This window comes from Acomys russatus, chromosome 10, assembly GCF_903995435.1.
Source record: "Acomys russatus chromosome 10, mAcoRus1.1, whole genome shotgun sequence".
Taxonomy (NCBI): Eukaryota; Metazoa; Chordata; class Mammalia; order Rodentia; family Muridae; genus Acomys; species Acomys russatus.
The window spans coordinates 49,432,471-49,452,266 of record NC_067146.1 but is presented as its reverse complement, the minus strand read 5'-3'; the positions used below and the strand labels follow the sequence as shown (position 1 = coordinate 49,452,266).

The following is a 19,796-nucleotide window of genomic DNA, read 5'->3' as shown; positions in this document are numbered from 1 at the left end:
TTCTTCGAAGCTTTGATAAGTGTGACTACAGGCTTAGTACTGAGATAACCACTGAGACTTTACGCCCTGGTGATAAATGGGAAAGCTTGACTATTTTACTTAAGTATATGAGTTAATGTAACTGATGGAAGAGTAGATAAAAAGCAGCACACTGGATAACTTCTATGAGTGATATCATGGCTTTCTAGAGGTTAGAAAAAGTGTTATTTTAAATTTTATTATGTCTAAATACATTTCATTCTTACAGAAAAACAGCTTAAACTCAACCAAGTGCCAATTAAAAAATATAGAAATTAACTTAAATTCTTATGTTTAGTACTTTAATTCAGCCAATTGTTGTTTCTATTGGGAATATAGCTTCCATTATAAAGATTAAGTAGGAAATGTAAGATTTTTGGGTTCTTATTTCAGGATTCCAAGAAATACTGAATTTTCTTTCATAGTCTTTAAGATCTGTCATGCTCCTGAAAAGTAGGCCAACAAATAGGAATTATTCCCTTGATTTTGAGTAGAGAAATTGGTGAATTAGAAACACCAGAATTAAGTATAGACCACACATTAGTTAATATGCTGGCTTTACCTACGTTTAGAATTTCTGTCTCAGGTTGGTAATGTTGCCCAGTGGTCGGCTACTTGCCTAGAACATGGGCAAGGACTTGAAGTGGGTATCCTGCACTGCAAGGTGCATGTGAAGATTTGCACCTCTATTGTTTATAACACTAAAGTGAATACTAAAAATTTAATATATTGGTTTTATTTAAGGAATTAAATATACTGCATAATATAAGTTTAGTTCAACCAGATATTTCAGTTCAAGTCCTAAAATAAGGCCTTTTCTGAATATAGATAAAGTAGTTGAGTTATTTACACTTATAAACCAAGTTTTCAGCTGTCTTCTACAGACAATAATAAAAGAGGTTTACTTGTCAGTATATCTTAGAGTTTTAAGACTATTAATTGCCATAGCTATATAACTCAAATTTATGAAAACACTATATTTTAGACTAGGACTGATCTGATGAGCAAGTTCTTTAAAAGTTGCACTAACTGTTGGGCTAAAGTTTTCAATATGAGAATTGTAGTAGTTTTGTGATTTATTTATAGTATAATCATTATTTCCCAAAGGAAGGAAGAGTATTAAACTAGTGTGTTTTTAAAGTTCTTTCCCCTGAATAACTTTGACACAGGAGTTCTTCATCCTGAGCACCAATCATAATGCACTGTCAAAATGTCTACAAATGTCTCGCCATCCAAACATTAAAGAGGTAGGATTGTGAACCTTGGCTATAGCAGTGAAACTGTGCTTTTTTTTTAATCTGTAGATTTTTTTCAATATCCAGTCCAGTACTTGTCAGTCTAGGCATTATGCTACTTGTTGGGAACAAAACATGAAGGTGGCCTTCATCTGAGTGCATATAACCCGCCAAAACAGAGCTCTACAAATAGAGCGTGCCCTAGGGTTGAGGTGGGTGCTAGGAGTCCCTCTGTGAATGAGACCTCCTTCATATTTAGGTGGATCTTCAAAGTGAGATTTGTTTGTTTGCTTGTTTGTTTGTTTAACACAGGGATTTTCTGTTTCATTCTGGTTGCCCTGAAACTAGCTCTATAAACTAGACTGGCCTTGAACTCAGAGATCTGCCTGTCTCTGCCTCCCTAGTGCTGGGATTAAAGGCGTGCACCATCACTGCCTGGCTTTAAGTGAGTTTTAACCAGTAATTGGATATAATTAGTTCTTGGGAAATGGTTAAGGTAATTTCTTTAAGTCATTTCAAGAATCAGTATATGGAACCACAGGAAATTAAAAGGGTTCTGAATAGGAAGAGAAACTGTCAGTAGAGCAAGCAGACAGCCCATAGCCTGCGGGGGGGGGGGGCGGGGGGCGGACCCTTTTTTTTAAAAGCTAATACACAGGGAGCTGATGTCCAGAATATATAAAGTTTACAAAACTAAACAACAAAAACATAAAACTGCCAGTCAGTAAATCCCATGTAATGACCTGTCAATTCTCATAAATAAACAAACAAAAACTCAAACAGCTAGTAATTTATTTTTAAGTTCAACATACTTAGCCACTAGGGAAAGGCAAATTAAAGCCACGGGAGCTCCTCTAGCACCCCAGTTGGAAAGGCCATCATCAAGAGAACAAAGGATAACAAATGCTTCCAAGTCCGCGGTGAATGAGGAACCCTTACCTGCTGTTGGCAAGTGTAAATGGTGAAGCCACTATGGAATTCAGTTGGAGGTTCCTTGCAATTAAAAATAGAACTACTATACGATCCAAAAGATGCAGTGTTGTCCCATAAAGGTACATGCCCATCCATGTGTGTAGCCACCTTACAGTAGCAGAAATGGAGCCAGCCAGTGTCTGTTAGCAGAAGAATGGATGGTGAAAATGTACATGTAGCCTGTATACATAATGGAACTTCAAGGATTATATTAAGTAAGGTGGCCCAGTCTCAGAAGACAAAAATTGCACATTCTGTCTCATGTGGATTTTATTTTAACTTTGATGGCATATGAATCTAGATAAGAGATTGCAAAGTGGATTTAGACTATGAAATGAGGAGGGGCCACAAGAGAACAAGGTGCACTGAGGAATGGGGGGGATGGCAAAAGGTTACACGAGTCATGGCAGTAGCACATGCAACTTTCACTTTCTTGGCTAAGTAGCCTTTGGGTTTTTTGTTTTGGTTTTGTTTTTTTTGTTTGTTTGCCTGAATTACGGTGTTTGCACATGATTATTTCTCCAACTCCACTGCCCCTTCATTTTTTACCTGGCATTTTGCTTCAAGGTGACAGCTTCCCTCACCTGTTTGCTCAGGGATTTCTGTTTTGCTTTTACTTCATCACGTGTCTCCGCGACTCAGTTGACCTAACTTTGGTCAGTGGAGCACCTTTGAGCAGTTTCCTTGTCTTCCTAACAAGTCCCTACTGTTCTTTGAGGACTAGCTTGTACATCCTTGGGTCCAGCCCTGAAATCAGCCACATCTTCAAGGAGAATGGTGTTTAGGAACCAAAATCTCTGGGTGCAAGATGATGGGGGGGTGGTGGTGTTCAGAGTGGATAAAATTTTTTAGGGTTGTGTTATTCAACAAGTCTATACCTCTCTGGAAAAAACATGTCTGTTGTGATATGTCAAAAAAGGTAGTTCTGTACCTCTTTACGTGTGTGTGTGTGTGTGTGTGTGTGTGTGTGTGTGTGTGTGTGTGCGTGCTAGCTATGAGTTTTCAGGAAGTGCATTCTTTTTCTTTCCTTTTTAAAAAAAAATGTGTATGGGTGTTTTATCTGCATACATCCCTGTGTATAATTTGTATGCAGTGCCCTAAGAGGCCAGGAGAGAGCATTTGTCCCTCTGGAACTGAAGGTACAGACAATTAGCTGCCATGTGGGTGTTGGGATTCAAACACAGGTCCTCTGAAAAACAACAAAGGCTCTTGACCATTGAGCTATCTCTCCAGTTCCATCCTTTTTCTATTTCTGTATCTTCTTCATCAGCAACAACCCTGATTGGCCTTATTCTCAGTATGTTTTTATATACAGTGAATCTTGTGTGCGTAGCCTGTCTTTTGATTTTACCAGAATACGTATGGCATTCCTCTTACACGTTATTGTCCAAATTAGCTGCCATAGACCGCTGCCAGCCTCTGCTGTTCTGTTCTAGCCTTTCTAGTTCTAGACTTCCTGTTTGTACTTTTAGTTGCAAGGGTGTTGCTTAAATTTATTATCTTCTTCTTGCCATTACAGCTAGTTTCGTGATTTATCTGCATTTGGTTAATAAGAAACACCAAATAGCCACTAAAGCTCAGTAACTTTTGTTGATGTCTTCTCAGTGTCACAGAATTCTGAGAAAAATCAAGTCAGTGACTGGGAGGTAGCATAAAGCAGGAAGGTAGCTGAAAGACACTATGTGGAGTGAGTTCTGCTGGTACTCAGTTCCCTGTTTTCATGTAGCCTTTACCTTGTCCATCTTAAAAAAGCCATTTTGACTGGAAGATCATCACCAGGCTTTAGTGGAGTTCTGCTTCACCCTACATGTTTCCAGACACTCTTTCTTCTTTGCCTACTTACTGACGTCCAGACCTGTGCTCGTCGTTGCTTGCTGCTCTTTGGATTTCCTGTCTTCTCGTGTACACTTACCTTTCTTTTCTGTCTGATTCATGAATCTACTTTCTACTTGTCTTTTACATCATTGTCTTCTCTTTCCCTTCTCAATGCAGTCAAATTTCCACCAGCCTTTCATGAGTACCCCCCCAACATATGATGAGTTTATTTGAATTTCAAGGTACTTCACTTAAAAAAAAAAAACCACCCATCTGCATATTACATAGTGTTACAGAGAAGGAAAGGGAGTTGTTAATAACAGTGTTTTTCTCTAGGCTAAGGTAGCAAGGTACCTTTGTGCTCTTCTTGATTTCTTTTATTTTTTCTGTTTTCCCATCCTTCTTTGTACCATAACCCATTTTCTCGCTAATCTTTGATTGTCTTTAATCTGAGGCTCATTTTCTCTTGGCTTTTTTGTGGCACTAGGATCACATAGAAGGAAAACATTAGGAGATTGGGCTTCCAAGTCTTGCAACTGTTTGGATATATGTTCTGAGTATAAAGTATTGGAACTGTATAGGGCATATGGGAATGTGGTCTGCTTGTTTCTGTTAGGAGGAGTTCTGCGGGAGAAGAGCAGGCTAGAAGGAGATGGGCTTCTTTGTATAAGACAAAAACTTTCTGTTTTGACAAAATTGTTACAAGAAATCCTAATAGGCAGTTTCCAAAAAGCAGGGGCAGTTGGAAGTCCTGTGGAGAACATAAATCATTTCACATTTAGGGACTATTTTTGTGTTGTAATTGGCTTCAAACTGGCTGTGTTATTTCACCTGTAACCTTGTGTTATTCCTTGATTCCAAAAATCAACATTTAGAATAGGTGAGTCCTAAGCCTCCAGCTAGTTCTCAAATTTTTTAATTAATTAAAATTAATTGTAAAATTTTAATTGGCACACAAGGTATGGTAACACCCAGTGTCTGAGTAGATGCTTTACCCTGCCCATTGCCGCCACCCACCAGTTCCCTCCATTCCCTTTTGTAGCCCCTCCTTCCCAGTCTTTCCCCTTCATGTCCCATGAGTCCCTCTGCCCTCCTTCTCAGCTCTTAGGTGGATTCCATAGAACTGAGTCACTAAGTTTCAGAATGGAGTGCACCAAAAATGCTGCCACCTGTGTGAAAGCATTATGCTACTTTTACTTTTCTTCCCTTTAGATTATGCTCTAGAGAAGTTCAAGGGGCTATTTAAATACAGCTGCTTTACATTGTCTTTCCTTAGACTTCATCTACACGGAGCACTCTGTTTTCTGTGGCCTCACATTTCTATTAAAGATTTCCGTTGGTAGCTACTTTCAGCTTTTAAGACTCCTAAAACATTTGCCTGTTAAAATTTATTTCCACATTGTATTTTATAAATATTTTATTCCTACAAATCAATATCCTTCATTCTGACATTGTTGGTTCCATAACCAACCTGGTCATTGATGATTTTTTTCTCAGATGCTTTCAGTGGGGGAAGAGGCTGCTTCTTGACTTTATCTTCTCCATGTTCACTGTGGCCAGACTTATACCTTACTGATTAAGTTTTCCTTTTCCCATATATTTTTCTGCTACAAAATGTCTTATGTTTTTGTTGTATATTAAAAGGAACTTACCAAAGAACTTATGTGTATATATACCAAAGGTAAAGTATTTGGGATAATATTAAGTCACTAATTGTAACTTATCTGATGAGACTACAAAGATAATCTTCTTAAAATAAAAGCTTAAAATATGACAACCCTTAAAAACTGGATAAAATTTTTGCTCTGGCCATGGTCCACAGGCCAGATGGTTTGCACTGAGAGTTATTTGGTAAATTGGGGCTTTTCTTTGTGCTCTAGTGATTGTATGGCCTCAAAACCTACCGTGGGTTGAACTAGGGTGTTAACTTAAGTGGTCATTTCATCTGATGTTATTTCTCATTTGCTATAAAATATAAAGGTAGCCGTTAAAATCTGAAAAGTACTGCTTTTTGTAATTAATACCATATTTTAATAGAAATATCAATGTATCAAAAATGAGCTACAAAAGTCCACATAACACATTTTTATATATTCACTTTTTCAGGTCAAAGAAAGCGAAGAGTTCAATTGACAAGTCAACCGAGACTGACAATGGTTATGTGTCCCTTGATGGGAAAAGGACTGTGAAAAACAGTGAGGCTGGAACTCAGGACCATGGACCTCAGTGTGAGACTATTCGACCAGAAGAGACAGCATGGGCTGCTCGGGCTCCAAGGAATGTTCCTGCCAAAGTCAGTGTCAGTTAGAGTTTATTTTGAAGTGATTTAGGTAGAATATTCACTCTCAAGTGTTTTCTCTGGAATTGATTCTGTGATTGTTCATAAGTAATAGTTACAACACTAAAAACCTGGTTGATATGGTTAAATGGGATTGCAAGTGTAATTTGGTATGCTTGTACCAAGTATAAGTTGATCTGTGTTTTGGTTTCGTTGCCAAATGTTGAAGCAACTCACACTTACTGTTGGTGTGTATTAGAGCTTACCTTTTCTTCCCTACTTCATGAGTATGTCAGAATTTGTACTAAGCTAAAGACCTAAGTTATTCTAAAAGCTGAAGTAGGGACTGACTCTTATTCTGTAAGAAAATACCTTATTTCCTCTACATTTATTACGTTTGGCTTTATCATGTGTTTTAGTTAATATATGATCTGAAAACAATTCTTTAACTTTTTGATTGATACAGTTGTTATTTATAGGTTACAATGTAATATTTCACTGCTTGTATACAACTAACTTATAGAGATTGGATCAAAATCACTGGCCTATTAATTACAAGTGTTTATCATATGTTGGGAACATTAAAAATCTTTTTCACTTTGTTTTGAAATGTGCAATAATTTGTGAACCATAATTACAGAAACTAAAGTTTTTCGTCCTGTCCACTTGTACCCCTGTGCTCCTCAGCCATGCACTCATCCCACTGCTTCTCTTTTTACACTGCGGTAACTTAATATTTCAGTCTCTCTCTCTCTTTATCCTGTCTGTCTGTCTGTCGTTTCAAATGACAAATTTTTTTGTTTTTATGGACTGAATAATAATCCACTCATTTGTCAGTACTAATTAAGGTTACAGCAGACTCGGTGTATATTATTGGTGCTTTGGTGAAGTCTTTGTTCATTTTGTTCAAGATTGCTATTCGGAATCTTTCATGGTTCCCTGTAGATTTTAGGTGGGTTTTCCAGTTTATTGAAGCATGTTGTTGGAATGAGACAAGGGTACCCACTCCACCATTACTCAATAAAGTGCTTCACATCTTAGCTTTGGTAATAAGATAAGAAAAAAATATAAGAAGGATTAAAATTGGAAAGGAAAAGTTAAATTTATTCTTTTCAAGTGGCATGAGTCTGTATTTAAAAGATACCATGGGCTCCAAACAAACAAAAAAAAAAACCCCTTTAGATCTAATAAGCACTTGCTGAAAGTTGCAGGATACAAAATTAATATATATAAGTCAGTAACTTTTATATACACTAACAACAAACTTGCTGAGAAAGAAATTAGACTATCCCATTCACAATAGTTATACAGCGAAAACGTAACATACCCTAAAAAGAAGCTGAAGAAGATACCTGGCAGTGGGCAGCCTTTTCATAATTCTGAATGGACAACAGCATTAAATATTGTTAAAGTGGCTAGACTACCAAAATAATTTGTATTTAATGCAACACTCATTAAAATTCTAGTGAAATACTTGATAGAACTGGGCACATATCGGGCAGGTGGGGGGAGTATCCTAAAACTCATAGGGAAATGCAAAAGACCATGAATAGCCAAAGTAATTCTAAGCAAAAGATTATTGCCAGGGGCGTCATGTTACCTGACCTCAAACTGCACCACATAGCCATAGTGACGAAGCCAGCATGCTGCTTCCACAAAAATAGACATAATAGAAGACCTGGAAATAAGCCCACACAACTGTAGACACCTCATTAAACTTTTAAAAAGATGTGTGCAGTTTATTTTATGTGTATAATTTCTCTTGTATTATTTTACATATATAATTTGTTTGCCTGTGTGTACGTATGGATGCACACCATGTATGTGCCTGGTGCCTTCAGAGGTCAGAAGAAAGCGTTAGATCGCGTGGAATTAACTAGAGTTACAGATGTTGTGAGCCACCATTAGGGCCCTGGAGGATGAGCCTGGGATTTCTGCAAGTGCTCTTAATGTGGAGCCAGCTCGCCAGCCCTGGCCGTCTCATTTTTGACAAAGTTGTCGGAAACATGCGTTGGAGAACAGTCTTTTCAACAGACACTACTGGCAAAACTGGACATTTACCTTCAAGAGAATGAAGTCTGATCTATATCTTTCACCATGCTCAGAAAGTCAGTTCAAAGTGTTAATTCAAAACATGAAAAACTGAAACTACCAGGGGAAAATACTTCAGGACACAGGTGTAGAGAAGAACTTTTTGCCTAGAATCCAAGAAGCTCTGGAAATAGCACTAAGAATTGACAAAGGAGGACACATAATGAAAACGCTTCTGCACAGTAAAGGCAGGGTGAACAAAGAGTCCATAGAGTAAGTGGAATCTTTTGCCAGCTGTACTTTAGATACTTTAGATATGGGAATACATAAAGAATTGCAAAATATCTGCTGCTTCCCCCCAATCAAGAACAAAACCAACCCCAACTACCAGTCAGTGGGCAAAGAAATGAATAGAAAGTTCTCCAAAGAAGAAACACAAATAGCAATAAATAGTTCCCAAAGTATCCAATATATATCATTATGGATATCTTTAAAACTTCTTTATTTTCTGGCAGCAATGGGTATCAAGCAAAGAAATGAGAGCAAGTGTAAATGAGGACATGAGGAAAAAGGAACCTAGGGCAGCCATTGTGAAAATCAGTGTGAACGTTTATCAAAACTAAGAACAGAATTAGCATATACTGAAAGGACTGTGTATCGTACAGAGAGAACTTCCATCCATGTTTACAGCTGTTGTGTGCATAATAACGAGAATGATTTAGTATAGATATCCATCAACAGATGGGTGAATAACGAAAAAGGGGAACATGTTTACTATGGAATTTTATTCAGCTGTGAAGAAAAATGAACTCTTCAGGAAAATGGGTAGAACTGGAAGTGAACTAAATGAAGTAACCAAGGTTCAAAAAGACAAATGCTGCATTTATCCTCTCTCATGTGAATCCTAGCTTCTAATTTATATATTTATACATTTATGAAGGAGCAACCCTGGGTAGAAAGTGCTGTATGAAAGGGGCAAAAATGAAAAAAAAAATTTTAAGGGAGGGTATAAGATATATAATGTAATATGTGATGAAAGTGGACAAGAATATTGCTCGTGGAAGGTTGTAAGCAGGGTAGGCAGGGAGCTGAGGGAGGGAGGAGAGGGGGGCATCAGTAAAAGTAAGTTTGTGTGAGGCGCTGTGCTTACGAGTTTCTTAAAATGTGGTCAAGTTAAATGGCACTGCATTTAGGAATGTAAGCATGGGTAATTTTGTACTGAAGGAATTGAGAAGATTTTCTTCAATTTTTTTAATAGTGACTATTTATATTTTATAATACCAACTATGAATCACAAGTGTGCAGTTGAGTCTGGCTATAATTTAATACTCAAGTATGAGCTGTCTGACACTATGAGCACAGTACGTGCCACCCCTTTCACAGGTTTTCCAAACACAGCTTCAGGCACATACTACCTACTACGTTATGTGAGCAGAGCATGTCAGTAGAGCTCACGCCTCGAGTCACTTTCAGAGTATCTAAAATACGGGTGTCTCTTACAGTTGATCCGTACAGAACGGGTCAGATATGGGCACATATTCCACTATTCATTTCTTGCTGCTCTGTAACTAAATCAGTGATGGCGCCTATAATCGATGACTATGTAGCTTGATAAAATATTATACTTTTTCTCCCTCGTGTCTTTCAGCTTCTTTCTAATGGCCTCTGTTATATTTCTTATCTCTGTAAGGTGTCTCGGATACTTTCCTGGCCAAAATGTTATTAAATTACTTGAATTATTTTTAAAAAGAAAATGTATATTTAAGAATATAATCAGTAAGGCATTTTTGCTGAAAATTTGGTAGTCCAAATCAGTTTCTAGGTGACAATTGGAGATATTTTCAAGGTATATATGTGTGTATGTGCATACTTTTTAGAGATTGTCATTTCATAGCTCAGAGTTCAGTCAGAAGTTACTTATAGTTTTCTTTGTCTTCTCCCAACTAGGACACCCAAAGAAAGGTGACCAATGTCTCTGATGAAGTATCCAGTGAGGAAGGTCCTGAAACAGGATATTCACTGCGCTGTCACGTGGACAGAACTCCCGAAAGCAGTCTTCGGAATAGAAAGCCACACCACTATAAAAAGCATTATGCAAATGAGGTATACAGTTTCACGTTACTTAAATACTTTATGTTACTTTCAGCAATTGAGCGTTTCTATTGAAATATTTCCCACCATTATCAATATATATACATATATATTTTTATTTTTATTTTTTGAGGCAGTCTCACTATGTAGCTCTGTTGGCAATCCTGGAACTTGTTATATTGACCAGGCTAGCCCCAAACCAGATTCATCTGCCTCTGCCTCCGGAGTGCTGGGATTCAAGGCGCACCGCCACACCCAGCTTTGTTCTGCCATAATGAAGGGTAGAGTAGCGTTGATCCATTGACCAGTAACCATTCGTTCACATTCAGTTTTTGCAGTATCTGTGAAGATTCATTCACTTAGGTGGTTCTTTCCTGTTAAATATATTTACTTGTTTACTGGTTATGGAGGGCGTGCCCCTTTGTACATGTCAGAGACCACCTTGTGGGTGTTGGCTCTTTCCACCAGACGAGTTCCAGGGCTCTAACCCAGGCTATCAGGAGACTGTCTGACTTGCCCGCCATCGGGTGTCTTTGCCAGCCGAGAAAGTCTGCCAACTCCTGCGCCAGTCTTTCCACAGCTCATCATAGTGAAGTTATTTTCCAAGTAATTTCTCTCATGGTTCTGTTGCCAGTTATTAATTTCCTCATACTACAACATTCAGTAATTTTCCTCCTTGGTTCCAGTTTTTTCTTTTTTATAAATTTATTTATTTGTTTGTCTGGTTGGTTTGTTTTCTCAGACCTCTCCCCAACTTTCTGACATCTCTAGAGTTAAAAACTGTTTAGATAGAAGAAAAATAATTTCATTCCATTTATTGTTCACTTTCTATGGAAAAAATTTCATTGTCTGGCTAGTGTTTAGCTAACACTAATTTGTTTTTCCTGAATGATTTTGAAACACTTAAATAAAAATCACGTGTTATGCTGAGGTAGCGTACAAGTAGCCTCAGGCAGCTAGGAGTCACACAGCTCTCTTTTACATGTCTGGTTGGGCTTTGGTTGTCTCTTTTCCTCTCAAGGCCTGCATTAGACAGACACTAAGACAGTACACCAGCTTACTGCTTTGTCACCCCCATTCTGTTTTTAAATGTAATAACCAAGCCTGGGAAATCAAAATCTTACTTTATGTAGTTAGAAGTTTATTGGTGCTGGAAGGAACGTAGAGAGCTGTTTGATGCCTCTCCTATATAATTAGTTTTTTGACTTTAGAGTGAGTCTTGTTTCTGTGACCTTTACTCTTTGCAGCTGTATTTTGACTGTCGAGATTTTTGATGAGCAAAGCACTGAGATTTTAAATAATTATCACTATAGAAACATTTCAGCTGGAGCTGGAGAGATGACTCAGTGGTTAAGAATATCTGTTACTTTTGCAGAGGACTGGGTTCAGTTCGCAGCACCCAAATGGTGGCTCACAACCATCCTAACTCCAGTTCTAGGTGATTGGCCGACTCTTCTGGACTCCTTGGGCAGTGAACATACAATATATGTGTACATAGGTATAGGGAAAACACATACACATAATTAAAAATAAATCTTAAAAAAGAAACATTTTAATCTGTTTAACACTGTTAGTTAATAAGCATTAAACAAAAATGAAATCTTATATTCATTTATAAAGACTTTAAAATAAATGATGTGTAAACAGTTGCATTCAGCTCCCCCGATGTGACTGTAGAAACAGAGCCAGCTAGAAAGGGCATACCCTAAGAGAGAACAAGCCTTGAGAACAGCAGTTCTCAACCTGTGGGCCATGACCCCTTGGAAGATATTATCATAATGATTTATAAAACTGGCAAAAGTGTTGTTTTGAAGTAACAACAAAATAATTTTATGGTTGGGGGTCACCACAACATGAGGAGCTGTACTAAAGTTCGCAGCATTAGGAAGGTTGAGAACCACTGCTTTAGAAAGCAGCAGTGGAGGCAGGTGTGCAGTATTGTTTTGAACTTTAATTTACAATTACTGGACAGTTTAGTTGCCAAACTCTACAAATTACTGGAGTTTTTTGTTTTTATTTTCTTTAAGAATGAGCCTCCCTCCTCTCAAACAAAAAATAATTTGGATAAATCTCGTTGTTGTTGTTTGAGACAGGGTTTTTCTGTGTCACTCTAGCTGTTCTGGAACTCACTCCATAGACCAGGCTGGCCTCAAGCTCAGAGATCTGCCGGGCTCTACCTCCCCTAGTACTGGGATGAAAGGTGTGTGCCCGTACCACCTGCCTCATGTGGTAAATGTAAACACACCATGATTAATACATTTATCATCTCGTACAGCTATCACTCCAGAAGAAGATTCACACAAAGCAAAAACATAGACAACCAAGCAACACTTTTCTTGAAGAAATTATTAGATTCTAGTTCCTGTATGTTGTAGGAAATACACAAATGACAAGAAATCTATCAGAGGTTATGAGGGTGTTTTCAGGTGACCCAGAAATCAGATATAAAACAGTTCTCATTTACTTTCCTTTTATAAAATAATCTTAACTACGAAATGAGAGCAGTTGCTTAAATGTTGGAGGAAATAAGAGTGTTCGCACTTGAGCTAACGTGGGGGTCTCGTGGTGCCATGTGTAAGCTTCCGTGCCCTGCTCTTTGCTAGTTCCCACCATGCACTATACGCACTGCCTTCTTCAGGCTCTCCTGTTCAGAAACAGACTAAGAGACTGGTGGGCTTGCTTGGTTGACTAGAGACGGGACTTAAATGTTCTGATTCCTCTATTAAGCCAATTTAATTGTTTTTTTCAAATTTTGTCCAATTACTGTAGTAGATTAGATGCTTATCAAATGAAGAAAGCAAGTGATAGAAATCAGAATGAAGAAGCCATGGGTTTGGAATCCAGCTATTTAAATGACTTTGGGAACTTTTTATTTTCTTCCTAACTTTTCTGAGGCCCAGTTTTTGCATCTGTATCTCTAGGGAGCAAGACTCTTCACAAAAGCCAGTACATTGAACTGGTTTTTTTCTAATTAAAATATTTCTTATTATTTTAGACTAAACAGTTTTTAGATATAGTTTGGTCTTAAATGTAAAGATAATAAGCAGTTATTTTCAAGTTTAAGTTTAAGTAATAATGATAAAATACTTTTGGCAGGCTAGAGTTAGGATTATACACGCTTTCTTACTCATAAGTCCATCTATTAGTTTTAATTAAAAATGATACCTCTTGTTTGTCATTTTATTTCATAATATGATTAGCAAATATATATCAGAACTTACTCGTAAGACAGTCCAATACTGCCTTGGCTTTTAAGAGAGTAACCAACTGCTCCAAGGTTTCCACAAAGGGGAAGTCATGCTTGCAACTGTAAAACTGGTCAAAAGTTCATGGTTTGGGAGATCATAGACCTCCAGGGAAAATCTACTACTGTTGTTTTGCTAAATGCTCATACTGTCAAATGGCTTTCTAAATATTTATATTTATACTTATAGATTAGTATGGCTCTCAACCTTGGCCAAAGAAGTGTTTTATAATAGAGAGCAGTGAATACAGAGACCCATATTAGTCAAAGTGCTGAGAATTAGTGACTGCTGAATGTTCAGTCCTAAAATGGGACATTTATGTCAACCCCAACTTCAAGGCTCAGGGAGTATCATAGCGAAGAGGGTGGAGAGAACGCAAGGGCTGGAGAACTGAGAGGGCTACGAGATGCTGTCACCTAGACATGCCTGGCTGTTGCACTCATGAGCTCAAAAGCAACTATGGCTCGCCGTTACAGTAATGAGCTAAGTCAACATCCTAGCATGGACCAGGGAGACGCTCTCAAGGCCCCAACCCTACTTAAGGAACCACACTAGCACTTGATGGCTGCCAGGGAAGGGAACATCACTTTTCTTTTGTGTTGTGTCCCCTTAGGGCCCACGCTTCAGGGGACACACGGGTATGGGCAGGAGTCATTAGAATCTGAGGGGTTTTTTATGGTTTTGTTTTTTAAGGGATGAGAAAGTAGAAAAGGGACCTGATAAAGGGGTCTAGGAGAGGGAAAAAGAAAAGGAGGGAAGATACAGCCAAGATACAAGACACACACATAACATTGTCAAAGACTATTAAAAATATTTTTAAAATATAGAAATACAGGGCAAAAGTATCTCTGATAATAAATGCCCCATTGAAAGTACTGAGAGCCCAAGCAGAGTCCAGCCTTAAGTAAGGCCTTGGTGTCTTTGCTTCTGTAGCAGACGACATAATACTTTATAGCACTGTGAAAGCTAGCCAGCAGGTAGGGTCTGCTCTGTTATCTTCACTCTGCATGACCCAAAGCCAGCCTGAGCTACATAGGTAAACATTATCTCAGCAAACCAAGGGCTGAGAATAGTGCTCCATGGTAGAGTGCTGGAGGCCCTGGGTTTAAGCAGGAAACATTGGTGGTCTATACCGTACGAGCATGGACTACTGTGCATACTTGTATTCTGACCTTTATATAAATTTTAAAAGAAAATAGGTGCTGTTTGCATGCCAAGTAAAGTCTGACCTGAAATATAAAATCAAATGATGAGAGGGCATCATTTTGTTAAGTCCTTAAAATTAATCTATCCTTTTAATGTTTTGCTGTCTCTTCCACTGTCCTATGACAGACAGTGTGTTTGTTGTATCAGGAAAAGTAACAATATATGGTTCTGATAAAAGATAAAAGATAAAATCCTTTGAGTTGGAAAGAACACATAAATTGTATTAATGTTAAAAGAATATCTTGATTTCAGGATGCCCCTAAATCGGGTACTAGTTGCAGCTCTCGCTGTTCAAGTTCCAGACAGGATTCTGAGAGTACAAGGCCAGAATCTGAAACTGAAGATGTATTGTGGGAAGACTTGTTACACTGTGCAGAATGCCGCTCATCTTGTACCAGTGAGACAGATGCGGGAAACCCTCAGATTAATCCATGTGGGAAAAAAGAATACAGAGACGACCCTTTCCATCAGGTTAGTTTACAGTGTTGGATTGTGTGGAGCTGCCAGATAAGCTCCTGTGATGTCTGTACAAATCTTACAGAGGTGACAAAAGAGCTTACATTCAGTTAAGTTAATGCATAAGGGTTTTCTGTTGTTTTTAATGTGGCCTGTAGTCTGGTTTTATTAAGCTGTAGAGTCTCGGTGTTTATATTGTGGTTGTGGGTCTCATCTTTCACACATATGTCCCTGAGTTAGTAGATGGAGTTCTGTGGGCCAGTTTGTGTTTTAGATGCCCTAGTCATTTTTACCTGTTCAGATTCATATACACCATGGCCTAAATTCTGCCTTTAAGATTATGATTCAAAATCTATGTCTCCCGAGTACCAAATTTGGATTACTTAGCACCTGTAGTCGCATTATTCAATAGAAATATCATGGGTCATGTATGTAAGTTTACACTTTAAAAAGGTGAAATTCCTATATCATTATTTAACCAAATATATTCAACATATTAACCCTTTACTATATAATTAATGTGAAAACAGAAATGGTATAGAAGACATATTTTATATTAAGCCTACAGACTTTAGTTGAACCCTTAATGTGCATATCATTTTAGATTAATCACATTTAAGGTGCTGAAAAGCACAATTGAGTCAGGTACTGCACTGAACCCTTTAATGTCCATCAGTGCCCCAATTCTAGCAAAATTCCTCATCTGTCTTTATAAGCTTTCTCTCACTGTACGCAGAATTTTGGTGAATGGCATCTCCATCTATGCACTCAGCAGTCCAGACAGCTGTTGCCATTTCGGATCCTTTCCCCTGGCTAGGGAGAGCCCAGGCAGTGTAGTGCCTACTGCATAAGCACAAGGACCTAAGTTCAAAGAAAGAAAGTAGGTGCAGTGGTGCATGCAGAGACGCACTCATCCCAGGGGCTGCCTAGCCTGCCAGCCTAGCCTCCTGGACAAGCTAGTAAGAGACCCGTTCTCTTAAAATGAGGTAGATAGCACTGAGGAATGACACTTGAGGTTGACTTCTGACCTCTGCATAGGTAAGTGTATGTGCACTTGCTCGTACAAACCCACCCACCCCCACACACATACATAAAAGGGGGTTAGGGAGAGAAGAAAAGAGAGAAGGAGGAAGAGAAGACTCAATAGGAAAATATAGGAATCTGATGAGGAACTTACGGGGACAAGTATATGAGTGGAGACAAGTAGTATGCTAGTGTGGCCACTTGTGTAGTAGGCAGGCAAATGCACTTCAGAGCAGTGAGACACCACTGATCAGAATCAGATTTCAAAAAAATTTAAAAGGCCAAGCATTGTACATACCTTTAATCCAAGCACCCAGGGCAGAAATGAATGAATGAATGAATAAATACATAAATAAATAAATTTGAGAAATTACTAGCATTGGCAAGAATCATTAAACAGTATGTTGATAAAATTTGTACAGCTGCTTTGCAGTAGCCTATCACTATTTGACAAATGTGAAGGTCCCATCCTACTTCAGTGACATTTTAGAAGATGGACACAAGGAAACATAGATGTTCATCACACTGTATGTGATAGAACAAAATTAAGTGGAGTTGGGGGTGGTGGCGAAAGGCTTTAATCACAGCACTTGGGAGCCAGAGTCAGGCGGATCTCTGTGAGTTCAAGGCCATCATGATCTGTATATCCATATAGTAAGTTCCAGGATAGCCTGGTCTACACAGAGAAACCATGTCTTGAAAGTGGGGGCGGGGGGAGAAAGAAAGAGGGGAAATGAGGATAGCATAGCTGTGATAATTATTCTTTATTGCCAACGTAGAAGAATTTCGAGCCACCTGGGAGGCTCTGGCTGTGTTTGGTGCATGTTAATCTGAGGAGAGAAGAGCTGCCCTGAACAGATGTGGCACCATCTCATGAGCTAAGACCCCTCACTGAATAAGAAGGAAAAGCAAAGCAGCTCAGCACTGCCGTTTCCCTTTCTCTGTTTCCCCATTGGGGCTTTCCTGTCAGGATTGACTACCACAACCGAGCTGTGAGCCAGGATAGGCCCTCCCTGAGTGGCTTTCTGCCAGCTATTTTGTTGCAATGATCGGCAGCATAACAGCAGTAAACTAGTACATCAAAGCTTGTAATAAACAGTTCATAGCAATGAAATTAAACAAACACATGTCAACACGAGTAAGTGTTGTGAATATAAGTTTTCAAATTTAAGTTGAAGTATAAATTTGCTTTGTTTTTTCAATGAAAGCAGTTTGAAGAACTGTGTAGTACCAGTTATATAAAAAATTGAAAACATGTAAAACTATTGTGTATTCATGAATAAAAGCATATGCAGTTGGAATGTAAAAGGCATGCATGCAAATAGTAAGCATGAATATTGCAAATGTAGACTTGGTGATGAATCACAGAAGTATACAAAATAATTTCCGAGTTTACCTGAAATATTTTACTTCAGCACATTGAGAAGAAAGTGAAATGTGGTAAAACTACCTTCCTGAGTAGCTGAATGAAATGTTTCACTTTGAAGATATATCCATTGGTTTTGGCTTCAGGCCCACTGCAAAGTGACAGGGGAAAGCAAGCGCCACTGAGGTGTTGAAGGGTATGAATGAGTAATGTTTAAAGAGCAAGCATAGAAGTGTGGAGAAGATGAGGTAATTCAGATGGGACATTAAGAGCTGAAGGCATGTTTTTAAGATGGGAGATATTGAGCACATTTATGTACAAATGAGGAAGCTAGTAGAGGGAAATTAAAAATTACAAAAGAAGACATCCGCAGTTACTGGCAGGGATAAGCACAAGCTCTGGGGTAGCAGAGGGCAGTGTATGGAGTGGCCAAGGCAGGCCTTGAAGACCCTGCTGCCTTTTGGTCTCTGAGACCCCAGAGGCTCCGTCTACTAAGGAGGGAGAAGAGCAAGAAAGGGATGCTTGAAATGTTTCCATGGGGGTCCAGATGGCAGGTTGGCCAAGAAAGGGCTGATAAATTGAGGGGTGTCTATGTTTAAGAGAACAAGTGCTTTAGAATTGAAGGTTTCAGAGACCTGATCTGATGGGGGGGGGGGTGGCTGACAGTGACTCATTTCAAAGGTGAAGCAATTCAGGGTGTGGCTATGGGAATAGCTAGGGGTCCCTGCATCTGAAGAAGTGAAAACAGCAGTGAACAATCCATTAGACTCTGATGTTGGGTGAGGCATGTTCATATTCACCTAGGACACTGAGCGGTTTTTCCTGTAATTCCGTAAGCAGCATAGATGCATGGGCTGCACAATTTTCATTGTATTTTTGTGTCATTTGCTCCTTGGTACATCGTATATATTTAGTAAATACTAGCTTGGTGAATACCTGAAAAATACATTAAATAAATTTTTAAATGCCACTTAGTACTTTTCAAAGTTATTTAGGAAATAGTTTGTTTAATAATTTGGCCCTATGTGTTTGATATCATCCTTCTGTTTTTCTATGAGAGAAAGCACCTCTTAGCGCTCTACCTGCGTATCTAATTATGATATCCTACACTTAATTGATTAATATTGGCTTGCAATTGAAAGTTCATTTTTTTTCCTACACAATTTCCTATTTTCAGGCTTCCAGAAGGCTCATATTTTTCAGTCTTACAAGTTGTCAGACAGTAGAAATTAGTTTCCTTCAATGAGAAAACTACCAGATTGTTTTCCTGTCTGGCCATAGGTCTGTGTTAGGTTTGCAAGACTGTTTTCTATTTACTATCTAGATGCGAAATTCTCCTTGGGAAGGAGCATTGAGCATTTGGATTGGCATGTTCTTGTCAGAATATTGTCAGATATAGTTTTGTTATATTTGTAAATTGTAACAAACATTCATAGAAGAGGATATTTCACTGCTAGTTATGGCTGGGTACATAATGACTAAGAAGCCATATTCAGGAGATACCATTTTCCAGTAGGTATAGCTGGATTTCAATGACTACATTCTCCTATGTGGACACACCAAGTAAAGCATTTGAATTTATTTTAAGTAAAGCAAAATACAATTGCAATTTAAGGTTTCCATTTTGAATAAAGATAAAAGCAAAACACTGGAGATCTGGGATGAAGATGAAAAATAATAATGTAAACCTAAGGCCTTCAGTGTGCCCACCCTACACAGGCCACATATGACCCATGCTAACCCTGAATTACACTCAGCAGATCTGTTGAGGAGCATGATGGTACAGTGCCGTCTGAGGAAGTTAAACTGCAGTCACTTGCTCTTGCTTCTGTGAGCCTTTTAGGATACTGTTCTCTGAGTGCCGTGCATGTTCAAACAGAATGTATTTTACAGACATATACATTGAGAGACTCTAAATTGACCAGTTCTTATAGCCATCTTCTCTCTTGCCTTTTGTCGGTCAGAAAATAATATACATGTTTGCAAATGTAATGAGAGAAATACTTTGAGGACAGCAAAGAAGTTGGTTTCTTGCTGGCTAGTGGTATTGTCTGTGTGAC

General features: G+C 38.5%; 1 protein-coding gene across 3 annotated transcripts in view; it reads left to right on the top strand.

Annotated features, from left to right (window-relative positions):
- Phtf2 (putative homeodomain transcription factor 2) overlaps positions 1-19,796 on the top strand; it is a 65,322-nt gene that overhangs the window by 41,688 nt on the left and 3,838 nt on the right. Inside the window, exons 7-9 of one of the 3 annotated variants that reach the window (XM_051152094.1) lie at positions 6,147-6,333; positions 10,297-10,452; positions 15,144-15,362. In XM_051152094.1, coding sequence (XP_051008051.1) covers positions 6,147-6,333; positions 10,297-10,452; positions 15,144-15,362 — 562 coding nt within the window. Of the gene's footprint in view, positions 1-6,146; positions 6,334-10,296; positions 10,453-15,143; positions 15,363-19,796 lie in introns of those variants that run through there. The other 2 variants (XM_051152096.1, XM_051152095.1) reach the window with 2 other exon arrangements.